A 22,071-nucleotide genomic window follows, 5' to 3' on the forward strand; every position below is an offset into this window, starting at 1 on the left:
TTGCCAGAAGGTGCGTTGTAGCAGTTGAACGGCTTTACAGTATAGAAACAAACTATAACTTAGCCGCCTTTTGTATAATTTTGAACTTTCATAATTTTATATGAAATTTTTTTTTTTTTTTATCAGAAAACACAATGTGTTCGCCTACTAAGCATCTAACAAATTTGACTAAGCATAAAGTTAACAAAAATTATGATAAAGTAAATAAATGAAACAAATGCAGCTCAATGCCAATGCCAATATAAATGAAAGTGTGTATATGTTAACAAAATAGGAAAAAATGTATGTATATGTAGCAGCATTGTTSATATTTTGTGTTTGTATAATTTGTTAAGACTTTTTTGTTGCACATATTATTCAGCTTTTGAGTTTTTTCTAAAATAATGACTTTGTAAAGTATGCTTTGTTACTCCATGTAACATTACAAACGTTTTTGTTGTAACTAATTTATTATGCAATACTTGTTGTTTTTTTTTTTGTTTCAAATAATATTGATATTTACGTTTGTTGTCCTTTTAACGACATTCCATATTTTTTATAAATTTTGTGGCGCCAAATACAATTTGAATTTCATTTTCTTTAGAAAATATAATATTTTGCCAGATTACAATTTTTGTATTGTAATTTTTTTGTTCAATTYGCCGCATTATTCAAGCCTAATTTACTAAGTAGTTTTAATGCATTTTTCGCCGCATCATTTTGAGATTCCTCAGCGCTAGTGCCCATGCCGTGACAGATTTGCGGTGGATTGGAAGAAAGCGTTACGATCGTTAGGAATTCGCTGTGATTTCCCTTGGGAAAATCGGAAAAGTTCACCTATACGATTTGGATTTAACGAAGAAAAGAGAAAACAAATATTTATTAGGAAATACTAGAAACAAAAAAGTATAAAAAGCATCACTAACCTCAAAACCCAGCAATTTTGCCAGATACAGCAACTGATCTTTCGTGTGCACACCTGTCGGTTTCGGCTTCGACGCGCTGCTGCTGGTTGGCGCAACAGTGCTAGCGGTATTTGTCGATTCCGCCACAGTCGGTGTGGCGGTAGCTTCAACAATGGGTTTAGCATTTGCAACAGCAGKTGGCTGATTGTCAGTGCTGCTTGCTTTGTTTTGTACCGCGGCAGGWGCCGTTTGCGTTGTAGAGATTACCGATTCCTCCTGCTTGTTTTCTATTTCCTCAACCACCGGTAGACGTGTTGTAGTACTAATCATGCTTTCTTTTTTCTTTGTTGAATCTGCAAAAAGGTTACTTCCACAATGAGTTCACAAACATAAACATATAAACTATTTATTTTCACTCACGTTTCTTGTTGTGACGCAGTATTAGTATGCCTGGCACTTGCCCAGCCGTGGTGGTTACAAGTGGMACATCATTGTGCACTTCAACGGCAACAGCTGGCGCTGCGGTGATTGCTGGCGCTGCAGCTGCTTCTACATTTGGCTGCAATACTGTATTGGTTTGCTCGTTACTAGCCGGGACGCTTGTTGTTACTACCGATTCCGTGTTTGACTTCAGTTCAGCAGCCGCGGTGTCTTTTTCGCCCATGGCCAAGAGCAGATCTGTAATTTTAYATTATTGTTTATATATTGTTAAGTCAAAGTAACTAATCGGAACYTACTTTGTGCTGCATTGCGTTTGGCCAGCTTCTTGCTGTTGCCGGTGCCACGTGCTACCATGCCGTGTGCCGTCACCTCGATAATGAATTCGCGTCTACGCGAGTTCTCATTGCCGTTCTTCGCTATCAACTCGAAAATCGGCTCTTTTTCTTTGCGATTTTGCTGCAATTGTATGAGCCGCGTGATGGGGTTCTCAGTCTCGGTATCAGCATCATTCTTCTCCTTGATCGAACTACTGCCACGTTTTCGTCGCTCACCCATGCTGCCACCCGATTTGCCACCACCGCCCGAAATGGAGTCCGCGCCGCCTGCTGCTTTGCTGGGCGTTTTCACTTTGATACGCTTTATGGGTGACTTGGTGGGCGTTAATGGTGGTAGTTTCCTTAGCTCCGCCAGCATCTTCTCCGCAGCGCGTTTCTTTGATATCTTCTTGCCGTTACCCTCACCTTCTGTTACTATGGTGCCCACTACGCAAGCTGTTACGAATTTCTTCATGTGCGCTGGACCCTCCTCGCGCAACACCTTAAAGTGTACCGTTAGGCTGCGTTGTATGCCAATCTCATAAACCAGTGAGATCGGTGATTTGTTGTCACTCTCCTCCATACTGTTGTTGAGCTCTTCATTGAGCTGTGTGGCGGCTTGCGCTTTGAGCACTTGCAAAGCACGCGCCGCGGCATCGTGCTTGGCTTGCTGCAATGTACGACCCAACCCTACAAATTTCTGCTTTCCCACGACTAGTGTCACCTTGGTCAAAGCAGCAGGCATGCCATAACGATGTGGCATGCCGCCATGGTGTGGGTGCTGCGGGTGTGACAAAGGTGGCGGTGGCAGCATACCGTTATGTGGACCACCGGGCATAGGTGGTGGCGCCATTAGCGGGTAACGGTGTTGTTGATTATATTTTGGCATGTATGTGCGTTGTGCTGGTGCACCATAACGTGGACGCATAGCTGTGCCGGCAGCAGGAAGTCCGTGCATCTGAGGTTGTGGTGGCGGTGCGGCATACGGGCCGCTGCGACGCACATATGCCGGATCCATCAAACGCAAATGTGGTGGTGGGTGCTGCGGTAACATATGACCACCGGCTATGGCGTGTGGTGGCAACGCATGTGGTGGTGGCGGCACATTGAAACGCGGTGCCATCATAGCATCTGGTGGTGGTCCCATGCCATCGTTCGGTCCAACTTGGCGTGGATCCAGCAGATAGTAGGTCTGTTGACCCAATTTCATAGCGAGCGCATTCAACTCCACTGTAGGTGTGATGTTGGCACGCGATGAACTCCCCTCACTATCCGCGCCGCGCCGTATCACTTTCGGCACGGGATGTTTGTATTTAGTCTTTTCGATAGCCTCAGCAGCTGCCAAGTGTTGAGCTTTCTTTATTTTGAAACCCTCAGCTGAATACTCCTCCTCACCCAGTTTCAGCGTGACCGTGAAACGCTTACAATGCGCTGGTCCCTTCTCGCTAGTTAAACGATACTGATGTGTGATCTGTGAATGAGTTAGAGCATGCACAGGGTTAAAATAACAACAATAATAATAAGGAAATGTATTTACTTTATTGTAACGCGCCAATTCGTTGACCAAGCACATCGGTGTCTTTTCTTTGGAATTTTTCGCCACTGTGTTGTCTTCATTGGACAATATGTTGTTGTTGTTAAGCGTGCTGCTGCTAACTTCAATGCTGGAATTAGCGCTTTGTGCTGTACTAGTCATATTTTCCTTATTAGACTCGATGGARGCAGCTGTCAAACCAAAAATCGAAAATGAAGCTTCTCCAAACTATATACATATAAATATCTATATTACATATCTAATAAATTATACCACTTACCCTCTGCTTGGTTAGAGCTTTGCACGATTTGTAAACTCTCATGCCTCGTAGTGCTCTCGGCTGTCGGTGTGGTCATGTTATTAGCAACGACCTCACTTAAATGTGTCTCTGTGGAGCTAACAACTTTGTTGSCGCTGCTGTTAACAATGTTGCCAACGCTCTTAGCAGCTTTATTGGTTTCATCTACACCCACCGACGGACTCACAGTACTCACGTCAATATTATTTGTAGTCGAGCTGGCATGCAAGCGCGCTTTTAGCACGCGATTTGGATTCTGCAATATGGTTTTTGGGGGCATGGCACTGCTAATACCGCTAGCGGCACCACCACTGACCGCCACAACGCTATTATTGTTGTTGTAGTTAGATTTATGCACATTATTGTTGTAGTAATTCAAAGACGTAGGTGGTGGTTGTTGCAGATGTTGTGTCTGTGGCAGCGACGGTGGTGGCACATGCGTATTGATGACATTCTTTGCAATAACCAGATTTGTTGTGGTTGGCACCGCTTGTTGTTGTTGTGGTTGTATTTGTTGCAACGACTGTTGGTTCTTTACGTGGCCGTGCGACTGCTGTGGTGGCATTGGAGCCACTATATGCTTATGTTGCAGCTGTTGCGTTACTTGTTGTTGTGGTTGTTGTTGATGATGCAGCTGATGCTGTTGCGGCTGCTGGTGATGCCGCGACGTATGATGTGACACCTGTGAGCTTTGCTTYGGTTGTTGTTGTTGTGTTGCTGCTTGTACCGGCAGCACATTGCCGTGTGTATTGCTGGTGCTGTTGTTGTATTGCTGCTGCGCTTGATGATGATGATAGTTGTTTTTGTTTGTACTATTATTATTATTATTGTTGTTTATATGCTGATGTTGTTGTCGCAGCTTTTGCAGCTGTGTGCTGGTGTGCATAGATGAGGGATGCTGATGTGGTTGTTGTTGCAATGGTTGCTGATTCAAACTAGAAATAGACGAGTGTTTTTTTTTATTGTTAGGTTTACACGACTTATTTAAAAAATTTTCAACAAATACTCTTTGTAGCAGTCATTGTTCAATTAAAATTAACTTTTTTCCAATTATGTACCTTAACAAACTTAAACTTGAAGAAAATTAAACAAAACGCACTGAAGATCTTTGTTCAACTCTGGAATACTCGAAAGTAAGAAATCATAACAATTTCCGCATACAAACTGATGTCACCAKCTACCAGAATGCTTCTCTTCCTCACTTTTTAACTATTTTTGCTATAAAACACACATATTACAAAAACTACACACTTTTCTTAATAAATATTAAAAAAGAAGGCACAAACCAGTGCATTCAAAATATGAATACTTCATATTTCACATTTGACAAACCGCAAAACAATCTTGGCGAAATAATAAAAATTTGACAACTAAACAATGCACATTGGCAAAAGTGTCAGAAAAATTGCGAAATACACTAGAATCGTAAAGCAGCAAACGTGACTTCAAGATATACTGAAAATAATACCGTAAGCAAAATAATATAGGCTGCACCATGCGTTTTGCTGTGCCGGGCAAATGATCTCAACTGTTGGCTATCGGCTCGCCGACAGTGCATGCGCGGCCACAGTGAATAAATGAGAAGAAAATAACTCAGAGCAATAGCAAGCTCACGGAAATATTTGTGCAAATAGACCCACGTAAGCGAATGGCAACGAATAAAGGTAAAAAATTGACCCCTCCCATTGTTGTCACYGACGGCAGACGGACGTTGCAATGCTCRTTGTTGTTTTCACATTTTTTATACGCTCGTTAAGGTAGTTCATACTTTTTTCAAATACAGTATCCTTTCATTGTCAAGACATTCTGGTTTGTATACGTGTGTGTGTTAGGTATGGCAAAGAGCACGAAAAGGATTGTGACAAACAACAAAGGCGAACGTCATCAAACACAAAACACATAAGTATAAAAGCACAAGTACACTTTGATTCGAATACTGCAATAGTATTGACTCAGGTTTGGTTGCTTTTATTGCGGACGGACAATGCAAAGCAATAAAGTGGCGAGCGGCAACTTATGCTTGATTTTTGGCGCAGCTCAAATAAATAAATTTCAACYTTATCGATTTATTTCGAAACTTTTCATATCAGCTTAGGACGGATTTGAGATGGATGGTTATGCTAATGAATAATGCCTGAAGTGGCATTGAGTAGCTCACATATAAATATGCTGAAGCAATGAAGCAAAGCAAGCGACAATACCAGCAAAACCCACAAAAAAAAAAATTGAAGAAACGTTAACTTCAGCTGCACCGAAGCTATTATACCGTTCACAAGTGAAAATGTTGAATTTTAAACACTCAGTTTGTCCAATCAGAACAATTAGTTCGCAGATTGTACCGCTGCTTTGGGCAGTAATTCATGCCGAATTCCTTCAGGATAAATTACCAAATAAAAAAGTTTTCCATATAAAACTTGAAACTGATGGTTCAGTTAGAATGACAACTGGATGCTATAGCGGTCGGATATCGTCGGTTACAACAAATAAGCAGCTCCTCGAACAGAAGAGGACGTGAGCAATATTTCAAATCGATATCTCAAAAACTGAGAGACTAGTTCCYATTTATACAGACCGACAAACTCAGCTCGTCACACTCATCACTTAATATTTAATACWCTTTGTTCAGGGTATAAAAAAGGTATAATAACAGCCAGTAAACTCTTGTTCTGCACATAAGACAGGGCTGTTGGCACTCCTTGACGCTGCTGCTGCTTTATTGCTGTCACTGTTGTTGCATGCAACAAAAGCAGGCACATTTTCTAATTCGCGCAAATACTGACAACGGGCGTTTTGTTTCGATTGTTAGCCGTGGTCACCACTCTACCACTTCAATCGCCATATCCGCTATCCCCTCCTCCTGAAGATCATACTTTTTTTCGGGGGTTTGCAATTTTTTTCATTCGCACTTCTTTTATAGCTTTGTTTTGGGTGAATTTGGCAATTACGGTTTGGCTGCAGTGCTTTAAATAGGTCAATGCCATCACCATAATCAGCAATGCGTTGCGTTTCATACTCGTCATTATCATCAACATCAGCAGCGGCACTGGCGGAGTGGCATTGTCAACGTCATTGACGCTGCGGCATAAATACTTTCAAATGTGACAAATTCAATTAGTGTTCAAAAGTGAGTGCGCTAAGTGAGTGCGCTAAGTGAGTGTGAGGACGAGCCTAAATTTTATAATCCCTTTTTCGTTACTGTTCTTCATTTCTAATTGCATTTGTGCATTGTTCACAAATTTTACAGTCCAAAGAGTCTCTTTAAACATGAATTCCGATAATTATAGATGTGACTGAAAGAAAAATCACGAATTTTATTWCGAGACTTCTGGATTTATCACTTTCATATATGTATACTTAGAAATTTATCTTGATWTTTGTTAGTTTAAATGGCATCTATATATGTAGATATATAGTGATCCGATATGAGTAATTTCTTCGGAAATTGCATCGTTTTCTTGGATAATAATCCGTACCAATGAATGAAGATATCTTGACAAATAAGGCTAGTTTTCCAGACAATAACWTAATGTTGATCGGTCAGTTTATATGACAGCTATATGCTATAGTGATACGAAATTGGTGCTTCCGCTAAATAAGCAACCTCTTGGAGAAAAAAAGTGCAAGGATCGATATCTCAAAACCTAGTTCCCGTATATACCAACAAAAAAACGGACAAACAGACGGATGTGACTAAATCGACTTAGCTCTTCACTTTTAACAGTTATATATGAATGCATTTTAWAGTGTATGTAACGCTTCCTTGGCAAGCTTAATACGATAAATGATCGTATAACGCATAATTAAGCGCTAAAATAAATAACCTATAATTACTTTATTGGCAAACTTGTATGCTTCAACAACTATTGAGTCGTTGTATCAGTACCAAGTTTAGTTCCGTCTAGGTGTAAATATGTATATAATTTATGCAGAATAATCATGAAAAAAATTTAATTTTCACACGTTACTCTCAAGCGAAACAATGACGAACTTTTTTTCTATTTTTTTAATCGAACAGTGGCACGAAATAAATGTCTTCAAAGGCGGTGAAAAATTAAATGAATGTAAGTATGTTTGTCCGTTTGTATACATGTGTGTTTCAGGCGCAATTCTTARATGGCAAAACAGGAAAGAACATAGGCGCAAGAGAAATATTAGCTGTGACAATGGTAAGTGTTGTTGTTGTTTCGAAGTACTAACAACTAACTGCAAATGCCACCACTACTTCAACGTGAAGTGGGAAAATGGTAATGGTACGGTAAGTGACAGACATATGGAAGTTATACGCATAAATACACATACAATATATGTATGCATATACATATGTATAAGCACACTTCCAGGAGACAGGGTAGAAGAGCAAGAGAACTCGTTACGCCTGAACGGAAGTCATGCTGCGAATCAAAGCAGCTAAGCAGACTTGCCAACCCATCATATGACAAGGTAGCCACATAGACATCGACGTGCACACACACACACACACTCATACACGTGAAAAGGTGACTACACTTAGTTGCATAGAACGACAGTAAAAAAACAGCATAAGACATCAAAGGATAAGAAAAAAGTAGAAATTATAATTTATGAGTTGAGAAAATAGAAAAAACTGCAAAGGAATCATCCCAAGCAATGCGTGCATACACTTTCAGCTGACATTTGAAGATATTTACATAAAAGGCACCGTTAGAAATAATACGCCGAAATAATTTAWTTGAAAATAATATTAATCAACTCCAAGTTGTGGCTTACCGTGCTGTATGATGATCGCGCACATGTGACGCCACGGCGATGGACGAGCCTGAGATCACTRCAGCAGCACCAGCCGTTGTAGGGCCATTACTAAGATGTTGTGACTGCTTTTGCTGACTCGTCTGCTGTTGCTGTTGTTGTTGTCCGGGTGGTGGCGGCGGTGGCACATGTGCCAAATTCATTTGCGGTATATGTGTCTGTGATTGGGTATGCGGCGGTGGCACAGCCATATGGTGGGCACGCAAGTGGGGAGGTGCTGCACGTGCCACATGTGCATGATGCTGCATGTTGCTGATTTAGAGATATGTRCAACTGCGTCAAATAACTCTTTATATTCGTATACCTCCTAAGTTAATGACTAACTGAAAATTGGAGAAAGAAATTAGGATTGCAATTTAAAGAGGTAAATAAATAGCACAGCAATTTAAGTTAAGAAAACTTAATTATGAAAACAAGAAAACACGTAAACTTCAGTTGAACAGAAGCTATAATACCCTGGACAAATACAAAAGAGTCCATATCATAACTTGATTTTGTTTGTTAAATTTATATGGCGGCTATATGCTATGGCTGGACTGCCATAATWTAAGAACAATTTCTTCGGAGATTGTATCGATGCCTTGGACAATAATGCATGCCACATTTCGTGGAAATATCTCGTAAAAAATTTCCATACCAGGACAAAATTTTGATCGTACAGTTTGTAGGTCACATATATATTATGTATATTTGTTCGATATTGGCGGTTGGTCAAATTAGCAGCTTATCCAAAAATGTATACCGGTATCTCATAARCTGAGAGATTAGTTCGCGTATATACAGACAGACAGRCATCGCTAAATTGGCTCCGCTCATTAATTATGCTGATTATTTATATACATATACTTTATTTTATAGGGTATCCAACGTTTCCTTCTACACCCTTCATAGCCTGTTCAGGGTATAAAAATTTACCATATGCAAGCCTGTGCATTCATATTTATAAAATTATATTCATTCTTATATGTGCAATCTATTTGCATTTGTACTTAGGGTAGCGGAGCGGTTGTATGCAAAAATTGCAAAATTGCTCATTGTTAATGGGCAATGTCAGCTTTCAACACATACATTGTTTCAAAATTGTTATGCAAAATGTTTGTTGTTGTGCCGATATGTTGTATTCAACTTGTGTTTATTGTTTTTGTCATATCACCTCTACAAAGTTACCYAAAGCAAACTGTTAGGCGCTCCTATCCTGCAGCTTTTAGAGAGTAAGGCAATAAGAACAAACAAATGCGAAAACTACCCCAAAGAGAAAATACAACTGCATTTTATCCTGCGAATATGTGAAACATTAAATAAAGATGCACTTCTTATTTCTTGGTGTTTATTCTTCTACTTGTAAGATTTATAATTGGATAAAGTTGCAGCTGCAGTTTCACTTTTCATCAACACCGGTCTTCATGCATTCCAACGGGTTAACGAGTACGTGCCGAAGGACTGACTGCAGTAAGCAAACAACAAATGCAGTATAAAGGAATATAATTTGACAATTGTGAGCATTAAGTCATCTGGAAAGGTTTTGTTGTTAATGCTTTGCGTGAATTTTATGAAAATAATCACTAAAGTATACAAACATTTAAAATATTAGAAATATAATATTTAACCCAAATGTAATACACCTGACGATGAGTGCGAAAAGGTCATTAAACTTAGATCTAGTTATTTATGTATACTTAAATATTTATAAGAAATATTTAAGGCAAATTACTCGCTTTAAAAYGTTAGCAGCGGTTACGGCGAAGCTATTACACCCTTCACGCTGTCATTTCTTATAGAATAAAAGGGATCTTTGGTTACTTATATGGCAGTGGTCTGATCTGAAAAATATCTTCAAATCTTGTCAAAAAAAAAAAAATGTTCCATACAATTATTTTATGTTGATCAATCAACTAGTTTGCGGATATACAGACAGACAAAAATAGCTAAATCCACTCAGCTCTTCACTATGATCAGTTATTTATAAAATTTTTAAATAATCCGTTATTTTCCGATGTTTTCRTGCAGGTGTTAACACTACATTTTAAACTTGATATAGCCTGTTCGGCAAGACAAAAGCAAACCTAAACTTGGACGTCAAATTTACGWAAATTAGATGCAGTTTACAAACTACCATTTGTTGCGATTGTCTCCAAAAAACGGAACATGATCAAGAGTCCGACAAGAGAGTCTGAAGACATCATTTGATACATAACACAAATCTATAACTTGAAGATTTTAGTGGTATGGCAGAAGAAGTCCAAATAGAAGWAGTCTCTTGATATTGAAAAACAATAGTAACGGTTGTAAACCCGTTTATTGTGACATAAAATGTTGCTACGACAGGGTGTTAAAATTTTTTTGATTTATTTAATAAATTAGCTAACCTAAATAGAAATTGGGGGTAGGAATGCACATATTACTATTAAATATTAATTAATCGAACTACCGCCGTAGGCTAAATATAAATTTGTAAAACAAATCCCTAATAAAGGTTGCAATCTCACAAGTATTTTTAARGAATACTAAATAATAAAGAAAATTGTATAGTATAGAAGAACTAAATTTTATTTTTATTACATTTCAAAGCTAAATTACAGTTATTTATCATATTCCTAACCCATTCTCAATTTCTTTGCCTAGCTCTATAAGCATCAAGACAAGAGGACAGCTGACTACTTTGCCTGCGTCATCGTTTCTAAAGTCATACACTATACCATAACGTGAAGCAGCCAATTTAAGCTGGGAAGCGTATAATCAAATAGGTATCATAGACGAACGTAGGTATGCAAACACAACTTACCAGCTGGTACTGCTGGCACGCTATGACAGGGAAAATTGTTTTCGTCGTTGCAGTGTTGTTTATTCAGCAGAGAAGACGTCGGCCTTTCGCAATCCTTTTGCCGCTTTTAATCGTAGCCCGCCAAGATAGTTGTTGCTTCTGCAGTCGGACGGCACTTTTTTCCTTTGCTAGCTTTTCGGTGACGTTGTATGGAAAAAGCAGCAAAATGATTATTCTCTCGTTCTTTTTTATTTTCGATACGTTTTGTTTTACAAATTTGCACCTCATCTACTTCACTGCATATTTTCAAATTGATTTTGCTCTTTTATTGATCACGAATTTGCACTTTCTTTATATGTGAACTGAATTTCGCCCTTCTTTTACCTTGGATTTTCAGTTCTTGTTTTTTTGTTTCTATGATGAACTTTTCACAATTCTCTTTGCTGTGCCGACCAGACTTTTCACTTTACCGTTTTTCAATTATGAACTAATTATACTTAAATTTAATTGTTGAACTCTATTATTATTTTGTACACACAACTTTCACTAAGCTGTTTCGTATTAGTAATTTTATTGATTTGCTTATATTATCGCAATTTACTTAAATTGTAATTAACGTGCGGCCATATTTTGTGCGGCTGCGATGGAACTCGAAGAATAATAAATGCAGAATGCAGAAAACAAGAACAAGAAGAGCAGAGAACATGGTTGCATTCGCTGATTTTAATTTGCGTGGTTTTCAGTTATTTGAATTTGCGTGGACAGAGGGCGCAAAATGACAATTGCTACATCAGATGGCGCTGCTAGTTATTTCGGATTGGTCGAAAACATACAGAAATTGGCAAAATTCTTATTTATTATTATACATATATGTACATACATATGTATGCGTGTATGGTATGTTTATTTGTTAGTTTGGATAAAAGTACATAACAGTAGTATAAAGATAATAGATGTATATATATTATTGATGGATGTTTAAAACTATAAGTTTTGTTTTTGCAACGCTTGTATGTGTTATATATAAAAAGGTCGGTCCATTACTCTCCATTTAGACGATAAATAATTTTAATTTTTTTTTTTGCTTGAAACCACATTTGACATCTCCTCCTCCTTTACAAACGAAGACWCAACAAACCTTCATTCATATACCCACCAATACACACGCATATGTATATGTATGTGTGTAATCAAATCGCAATGTTCAACTAAAGCCAATTCATCATTTGCCAACGAAAATTTGATTGATTCACATACCCACCCATTCATAGTTTCATTATTGCTTTCATTGTTAATCAATAGCGGATTACCGTTACACCACTATTCTTCACACACAATTGTTTCCTCCACTGAAAGTAATCAAAAGTTATAATTTCACAAGTTTCAAATCACAYGACTTTTTTTCCAACGATTTACATACAAAACGAGATCCCGGTCACAATCGGATGGGTTCAACATTGCATATGTATGTATATGATAGGTTACATAATCCAGCTGACACTAACCAACTGAGCCAGCGACACCGGTATTACCACCACCACCACCACCAGCAAAAGGTGCGTTTTTGCCGAAATCCGCGAGAAAAAAGCGAAATGTTAACATAAATACATTAATTTGCACATTTCTTTGGCATTCTCTCGATTTCCTCCGCACTGAAAAAAGATCAAAAATAAATTAGATATTACTGACAGTTAAGGGATAAAATGGGTGAGCAGCATATGCAAATAGCAAAAAATACGCAATAACAATAAAAATATAAACAATTTCATAATATCGCGGATTAACAGCGACAATAAATTAATCAGCATGCCGGCGTGACATTGGCGCTGTTGGAGTAACGGCGCCTGGAGCAGCAGTAAATGAACAGAGAGCAATAATAACAACACAAAGTGAAGAAAGTGGCCTCACAACGGTGCATTGGAGGCTGCATTAAGTCAAGTGAGGCTTGCGCATTAAAAAAAAAAACAAATTATTTGGAGCATGAATTATGCAGTTTTCGGTTAAAATTTAATTTTTAAAAAATTTATTTGTAAAAGAATTTTTTCAGTAAAAAATAATATAAAAGAAAATGAAAAATTAAATTTTAAAATTTTGATCCGAAAATCGGAATTTAATTTTAATAAAATAGTTTTAATATAAAATGTTACAAATAATAAAATAATTCTGTTTTTTAATTAAGAGGACTAAAAATTTTTTTGTTATTGTTTATTAAATATTTAGGAAAATTACTAAATTTTTCTGTCTTAATTTTCAATTAAATTTGTATGATTCATTTTCTTTTTTTATTTTTATATCCCCGCTCCCGCATCCTCTTGAGTGCTACTACTAGATAACTGGGCTTTGCAGCAGCCACCATCGGTACTTGCAGATTCGCAAAAGCCTTTTGGCTCAAGATTGATCGTAGCAGATCTAGCGATCTCTTTGCCCTCAGTAAGGATAACCTCTCCCCAAGTTGTGAGGCTTTTAACAGGCCTTTGCCCTATTGGCATCCACGCCAGTCCACGTAGTAAGGCCGGAAATCTTACCGACGCCGTGCAGAAGTTGTTTGAAGAAGATGACGTAGAAACAACTCAGCACTTTATTCTTGACTACCCCGCGTTTGGAAGGCCAAGGCTTAGACACTTCGGAGCCCTTCCAAATTTGTATTGGCTAATAAGAGTTTTGCCAATCTCTAAGTCCAAACATGGGAGTTCTTATTTTCTACGGCTTTATAAAGGACTATATATACCATTCTACGTGCGATCAATGATAAGCCATCTAATCTAACCTAACCTAACCCGGAATTCGGTATTCGAAATTTAAAAACTATTTTATATTATGTTTTCTGGGTTTATGAATTAAAAATTATCTTTTTGGTGCATTATTTTCTCCGCGCAGATACCTCTGAGGGATACGTTCTAACTGGACATTGTCCTATTGGGACACACACGATGAAGCTACGGGTTTTGAAGGACGCAAACCCCGCCAATGTTGCAAGAATGCAGATGTGGTATAGACATATAGATACTTTCTACTTCACTGTTAAGTTTTCGTCAGACGAAGGTTGAGGTATCTTGGCTGCCATACTATCCACAAAATCGTCGAATTGGCTAAAGTGGAGTAGTTAGGAGTTCTGAGCGTCATATCGAACAAGCGTCCCTAGCAGAAACGTCAGAGACCGTGAAAGGTATAAATGATCAGTGTGATGAGCTGAGCCGATTTAGCCATGTCCGTTAGTCCATCCATTTATTTGTATAAATGCGAACTGAGGACTATGTTTTTGAAAAATCGACCTAAAATTTTGCATTCGTCCTCATTTCGCTCAAGTAGCTTCACATTTTTCGGACCGACCGATATCGGACCACGAGAGCATATAACTGCCGTACAAACTGACCGCTGACCGATCAAAGTTCTTGCAAGCGATTTTTTGTATTTGTGAATCTTATTATAATGGGTGATCGTCTTAGAAGTACTTTTTCAATTGCTTTTTTTGAGCGAGGCTTCTTTTTGGCTCAATGGTTATGTAAACAAGCAAAATTGCCGAATTTGAGATGACGAAAAACCTGAAGAGATTCAAGAACTGTCATTGATTGGCCACCAAGATCGCTTAATGTCACACTGTTAGACGTTTTCCATGAGTCTATGCGGACAATTTCACTTCTATTTAGGCCTTGGTTCAAAACATCAAAAATCGTATTCATATTCCCATCTATAGCTACATTAAACTTTTTAAACTCTTCTCAAATATTTCAACCAACTACCGGCGCCTTTTGTTTAAAATTCATATATTGATAATTTATGTTCCACCATTGACGAGTTTCTTTTCTTCTGCTCATTATATAACCGACCTTTCTTATACTCTCCCGTTCATTTGAATATTTATCGTCGCTTAGGTTTAATTGTAATTAATTTCCTTTTTAACACACCAWAGCTGGAATGCAGTGCCTTTAAGCATAAATATTTACATACCGTTGAATTTATTCAAAAAAAWTCGAATGCATATGAGAAATGGAAAGAAAGATTTGTTGATTGAGGCATCTGCATACACAACATTTGACTGTGACATAACATAAGGGTGAGGAAATCGAATTATTCAAAACACCAAAGTTCATAACATACATATGCAAATGCATTACATAACGGTAGTTGAAGTGCATTTTTGTATTAGTTGGAATGCTGATGGCGTTAATGCAAGAGGATTAGTTTGGCTTGTTGATGAATATTAGAAAGAAATGTAATATTTTATTTTAAGCTTAAATTTTTTTCTTTGAAGTTAAAAAAAACAGTTAAGTTTAAAGAAAAGAATATAAGTATTGTATTATTTTTACGCACAGTCATGATAAAAGCAAATATAAAGCGCTTTATATTTCGTTATTTGGCAAACCTAGTGTTGCAATCTGGGAACTCACAACTTTATCGTAAATTTTGACATTTTTAAGGGGTTATATAAAGTTAGAAAGCCAAAAAAAATCTCCAGTATTTTTTGAGAAAACTTTTAAATTTAGTGATTCGAAAACTTGGACAAATATTATGGTATCTTTTAACTGTATTTAAAGACTTAGTTTTAGTTATTTATTTGGAAAGCAACTGCAGCTGATCTTCAGGATCTCCTCCCAAAAAMGACTTTTTGCGGTGATCACTATATTTCTAAATCGGATCCTTTGAAATTTAAAAACCAAACAGATTTCGTTAAAATAATGTTGAATCTCGTAATTAGTCGAAGGAATAAGCAAAATATTTTTTTTTTACAAATGACAATTTCTAAAATAAAATGATTTTTGACCCAAATTTCTGCTTTAAATTGTTTATAAAGAAATATTTATCACTGATAATTATTCGATTGATTACTAAACAATATATTTAAGAAGCACATGCTAAGATTTCAGATTAATCGGCTTAGCCGTGTTCAAATAATACTGGTCACCGTCCTTAAAACACCATTTTGAGATAAACGCGTTTAAAGTTTGGAATGCACTTCCAAGCACTCTGACTTCGAAAATATTCACCGGAACGATATGAAATTTTCTGTGTGTATTCCTAAATATATGTACATTAAGAAAATAACATAAAAAAGAAAATTTTTTGGAAATTCTAACTGTATGTAACCCCCAAATATAGAGGCTAGTAAATAAAACACATTTTTTTTTTTTGAATTAGCTAGACCTATAGTAATGTGTATCTCATGTCGTGCTGTCTGATTAAACTCACTGGTATTATAAACACAAGATGTTGTACCAAAAAAAAAAAAAAATTAGATAGTTTTGTGATAACTTGACCCAATATTGTTGGGCACGCGTTTAAGGACATGTTTTCTTCAATAAGAGCTTAAATCTAACCACGCGCCTTTGGTTTGAAATTCCATTTCGGTAATATTGACATCAAAGCTGTAACACGCTCTTGAAGGCCAATTTTCGAAAATATTGATAAAACAATGGAAATCGCTCAGTGCGACGGTGTTATAAATTGCACAAAAAACAGCTTGGACCCACTTAAATATACTTTGAATAAAAAGGGTAGAGCGGTAAAGAGTTAACGCAAAAAAATCTCATGGACCAAAATACAAAATTGATTAATTTCTGAAGCGGATGATAACAGGTGATGGAAGCGAAAATGGTTGTGGTAAAATTATGGATCTATTGGACCGTCTACAGGAAGCTGTCATTTTTGATCAATAGTAGACGAATTATGTGACAATGACAGGTCACATAAATTCGGTAGAGACTGGGTAGACTAACTCTTAAATACTTAATTTAACACTCACAGCTTTTCTTCGATCTATTTTATAAGTCATATGTTCTATACATGTAATATAGTATTTAGCTTTTTTGCACTTGGTTCTAGAATTCTATCTATTCTGAGCTATTTGTTCAAATTGCGTATTTAGCTACCTCTTAATCATTCGTAACGAGTACAGTATTGTCTCCGCCTCAGGCTCGCCTCGAGAAACTCCTGAGCGATAATGTTCCTATTGCCGGGAACCTCAAATATGATCAAATGGGATTGATCTGCCAGTGACCTTAAAGCCTTCCTACATTTGTTACATTAGATACCTCATATTACGCGCTCAACAAAATCTTTCAATCAAAACCTTTTATATAAACAAAGCAAAAGAAATGTCGCATCAAAACTTGCAATTGAGAAATAAAACTTGCAATTAAATACAGTGCAATCGCGATTGAGGGAACACGCGATTGAGGGAACACCTCGGTAGAGGGAACACGTAATTTTTTTCATTGACTACTCTAGTCTAGTCTAGTCTACTCTAGTAAAGGCGAAGCAATTGTTCGAAGAAATGTACGGATCAAGCAACAGATTCAATGCAAGTTGCGGTTGGCTCAATGGATTTGAAAAAAGATTTGGAACTCGTCTGTTAAAAGTCTGTGGTGAAAAATTATCATCAAATCCCGATGGAGTCCCAGAGTTCAAAAATAGATTTAAAAAACTAAACGCTGAGCTTAGTTTATGCGACGACCAAATTTACAATGCGGATGAATCCGCCTTGTTCTGGAAAACCTTACCCGATAAAACTTACGTAAGTTCTTCTGAAAAAACTGCTCCTGGCAGAAAAATTGAAAAAGCTCGAGTGACATTTTTGGCATGCACAAACGCTGTCTCTTATACACATCTAGTTAATTTAACACTCACAGCTTTTCTTCGATCTATTTTATAAGTCTTATGTTCTATACATGTAATATAGTATTTAGCTTTTTTGCACTTGGTTCTAGAATTCTATCTATTCTGAGCTATTTGTTCAATTTGCGTATTTAGCTACCTCTTGATCTTTCGTAAAGAGCACAGTATTGTCTCCGCCTCAGGCTCGCCTCGAGAAACTCCTGAGCGATAATGTTCCTATTGCCGGGAACCTCAAATATGATCAAATGGAATTGATCTGCCAGTGACCTTGAAGCCTTAAATAATCCCAAATGAAGAAAATGCCATCAAGGCAGAAAGACAAAACAGTCGTTGTGTTTTTACGTGAGGACATGCCGACGACGGCCTAGACTCACGGTGCTTATAAGCAAATAGATCAAAACAATGTGTTGGTTCCAATTGGTCAGATGGAAGGGCTCCTTTTCCACCTGGGTAGGGTTCGAGGCCGAGCTAAAACCTTTGCTGTGCTGTGGGTCCGGCAGCGACCGCAGTGCGACTACATACTGAACTGAATTTTCATTMTACCTGCCCAATTGATACCCGTGATACCAAATTTAAGACTCCCATCAGCTTTTGCTACAATCCGTTGAGCACTCACTCAAACGCAATGACTAGTAGGACTCTACAGAAGTATGACTGCAAAGACATCTATTGACGAAATACGCAAACACTTTTTCGACTACCCCATAAAATATATTGGACCTTGAAAGTGGTTGTAGTATGTAAATTCTTCTCTTGCCGAAAGGAAACTCCGTTTTTAGCCGCTTTACAATGCAACTAAATCATGAGGGAGTTAAAATCAATTGCATGCCTGCACCTGAAGGCAAGTGAAACGCATATTCCAAGTACAATAAATTTGCTACATAAGTGTGCGTCTTCACTGGGAAAGCTGCTAACACAAATAAAAGAAACTGCAGGTGGCAAGCGTGCAACTTCAATGTTATCGCTCCTGTAAATTCATGCAGACAATTACGACAAAGATGGCTATGCATACGTACACTTATGTAAGTAGCATATATACATATGTATGCAGACTACTACATACTAAATTGACAATTCGATGTGCTTCATGAATATGTAAAGCTTGTTTAATATTCCGTCTTAGCTCAGACTAATCTCTTTGGTAGCAGTTAGTTTTGCCGCCCAGACTTGGTTTCGTTACTCCCCAATTTTATTTATTKTAATTTATTTAGTTATTTCGGTTGCTGTGGCATGTGCTGCGTTTTGGTGTTTCCATAATAGTTTTATAGTTGCGCAAATATTCGTAACATTTTCATAACTTTATACGTGTTATTATCTAATAACCCAATATTAGCGAATATTAGTGGAATTTGGCAGCATCTGATTTGAAAACAAATTRAAAAATAAATGCATTTTTGTTTATTTTAAGAAATTTTATTAACTTTTCTAAATAGCATGAAGTTTGGGTACGCAAGTTTATAACATTAGATCTACTTTTTAGAAAAAAATTTAAACCAAGCTTGACTTTATCCTGCAAAAGTCGTTCAAAAGTACCGTTTTAAATAGATATTTGTTGTCAACAATTCGCTCGCTAGTTAAATATTGCCTGCTGTTAAATTAAATATGTTTAATACTCCTTTAGTATGTATACTTGTAAATATGTTAATATAAAATTTAATTAGAATCAACATTAACTATATTTATTAATGCTAAGTTCTTTGACTTAATAACATGCCTAAMTAGCTAATTATCATCTTATTTTGCCGAAGCAAATCAATAAAACTACGCCTAGCACAATTTCAATTTGCTTAGCGTACAAACATTTGTAAACGAAAACAAACTTGGTTAGCTCAAGTGATTTGTAGTGAGTTGCTGCCTCGCTTGTAGTAACATTTTAGCAAGCAACAACAATCAACTATAAAATGGCAATGACAAGTATGAACTCTGAASTTGTAAAATGCAAACTGGAAAACATTTCTTTAAGCGTAGGCTTGAGCAATTAACAATCTTTAAATTTAAGATAATTGAAAAAATACTTTTCAGCTTTGCCGAATACTTAAGCTGATAAAATATGTTTGTAGAATTGGCTATAAACTCATAAAAATACAAGCACGTTCCAAATTTTTATTTTGCGTACATATGTATACGCGACTATACCTATTTGAAYATACTCATAATATATATTTTCTAAAGAAGAGAACTTGTGAAAAACGAAATAACAAAACATGCCTATCAGCGTTTTTTTGCTGATTGCAAATATAATTATCAAAACTGCCGCTTTTGTGTTTGCCCCGACAGCTGGTATATGAYAAAGGTAGTGTCTAATTGTGAATTGCCTGTAGCTTTTTAAATTATGGGCAAATTTGTTTAATTATTTGTTATGCGTGTCAAGAACTATCATATCGAAGAACTATTTAAACGGAAGGGAAAGATGTTAAGACAGCTYTTTTACCATTTACACATAAAATATTAGTTGCAGTTCCGACATTTGAATAAAAATATGACTACAAGGACTCCCAGTGGTACCTGATTTAAGTCTTCATTAATATCTTGCAGCTTTTGGAACTGCCACTCCCATCAAACTCAGTGTCTGGCGACATTTGTCGCTTGAACTTCAAATGTCTTTTCATTAAAAGAAATCTCATTCAAAGTCTATAATATCAATTCAAGCTGAGTATTATGGAAATATGTCTAAAAAGGCTATACTGAAATTTCGTAGTAAGCCAAATCACAGATATGGTGCAWTTGTCGCCAATTAGTCGCCTCTGGAGAATGCAGAAGAGTACAGTACTTTTCCATCCATTCTAATAGATTCCGGGTTTTTATTTGCTTTCTTAACACCACAAAAATACTCAAAAAAAAAAACTCTTCAGTTATTAAATCTTTTACAATACAAATTCCATTWTTTTAGTATTTATTAGGTCAGTAGGTCAGAGTGTAGCCCCTACGGATTCAATTAGCGCACTCTTTGTCGTTGCAAACAAGTATTGTCACTGCCTCAGGCTCGTTTCGAGAGGCTGCTGACTTAGTCTACTCTAACTCAAATTTTGGATAAGTGGAATTGTCCTGCCAGTAAAAAGCCTATTATATTTCTTGACCACGCTAGGGTTTATCTTCTTCCACGACAATGTTAGCAGTGCCGCTTGTCTACCTGTGCATATGCTAGCYCYTTGAATCCTCAMGTAGTTTATRGGGTTTGRATCCYTAGCCACAGCGGTATWKCAGGAAACTGCAAGGCTGATTAGCTTACTACGTCAGATACTTCAGTTCCACTAACTACAAAATAAGAACGATTTGGAACGCCATTGACTCCTTACGTTTCTCTAATGAATGAATGGATGATTGGTTCAAATCATCTTAGCAAGCGTTACCCAATTACTAGCAGCATCTATGCACTCGCAAAGTTCTACTGGCCCGGGGTGAATCGTAAGAGATTTTATCGGATGCCAGTTGCATCAGTTGCTTGAAACAAGTTAGAATAGAATCATCTCAACACTTTATTCTCAAATGTCTTGCCTTTGCCAAATCAAGGATAAATCATCTCAGATTTCATATATTCATATGAAATAGCGGAAATTGAAATAAATGGATATAAACGTAAACATAATTTACATAAAACTGCACTTTGCTGATTAGCAACCCAACGAGTTTTCCCAAAGTACTRAACACATCAGTCTAAGTGAAATCCSTGCCACTATTCTCACTATCAGCGCCACGGATTCAAGATTAAGGAAATACGATCTGACAACTTTTCGTATATTTGTATTATTCCATTAAATTTAGCATCAATTAAATAATATAAATACATTAKCGTCAACTAAATACAAACAAGTTTCTGAACTAAAATTAATCCTGATGACTTTTTACGAAATCATGTCTTGATAACCAGACGGAAGTGTCARGAATTCTAAAAGGCAGACTCTTTCAACACTTTCAGTYGATAAGTCAATCAATTCAACGATAMAATCTTATGTATTTGCGACTAATTGCATTCAGATGTGTAACTAATYTGATTAATTGTCCATTTAGCGCTCATAATTTGTTATGCGTAATTTATTATCGAGGTGCTTATGCAAAAGTTGAATTGCAAACTCGTGCATTGGAAAAATACAATATTGTTTGCGAAAACAACCTAAAAAATATCAAAAAAAATAAAAAAAACAAATACAAAATAAAATCTAATTTCAAAAACAATAAAATATCCGAACAATGGGTAAGTCAGACAGTCAGCGCGCAGAAAAATTCAAGTGGGTGTTAAAGAACAATAAGCCCCGCTTTTAATATGCATTTTTGATGCTTTGAGAAATATCAAATTTCTAAAGAATCCATTMAAAATTCATATTATTTTGAAATTTTTGCTTTTTAATATTATTTTCAAGCACGGTAGAAGCACACGCGTACATCTGCTTTTGTTGATCTTTTTTCTATAAATCTGTGTATGTATAGACTTAACACTTCTAAAA

The 22,071-nt window shown here is 36.7% G+C and overlaps 1 protein-coding gene across 1 annotated transcript; it reads right to left on the bottom strand.

The window, feature by feature from the left end:
- Positions 1–467: 467 nt before the first annotated feature.
- Positions 468–11,667, bottom strand: LOC108966105 (maternal effect protein staufen). The gene is made up of 8 exons (XM_018928844.1): positions 11,039–11,667; positions 8,218–8,579; positions 3,454–4,406; positions 3,177–3,364; positions 1,622–3,110; positions 1,305–1,562; positions 906–1,237; positions 468–816 (listed from the first exon to the last, which is right to left on the bottom strand). The coding sequence occupies exons 2-8, from the start codon at positions 8,502–8,504 to the stop codon at positions 634–636; spliced, it is 3,690 nt and encodes a 1,229-aa protein (XP_018784389.1). The 5' UTR covers positions 8,505–8,579; positions 11,039–11,667; the 3' UTR covers positions 468–633.
- Positions 11,668–22,071: the final 10,404 nt, after the last annotated feature.

This window comes from Bactrocera latifrons, unplaced genomic scaffold, assembly GCF_001853355.1.
Source record: "Bactrocera latifrons isolate USDA-ARS-PBARC rearing strain unplaced genomic scaffold, ASM185335v1 scaffold_155, whole genome shotgun sequence".
In the NCBI taxonomy this organism is placed as follows: Eukaryota; Metazoa; Arthropoda; class Insecta; order Diptera; family Tephritidae; genus Bactrocera; species Bactrocera latifrons.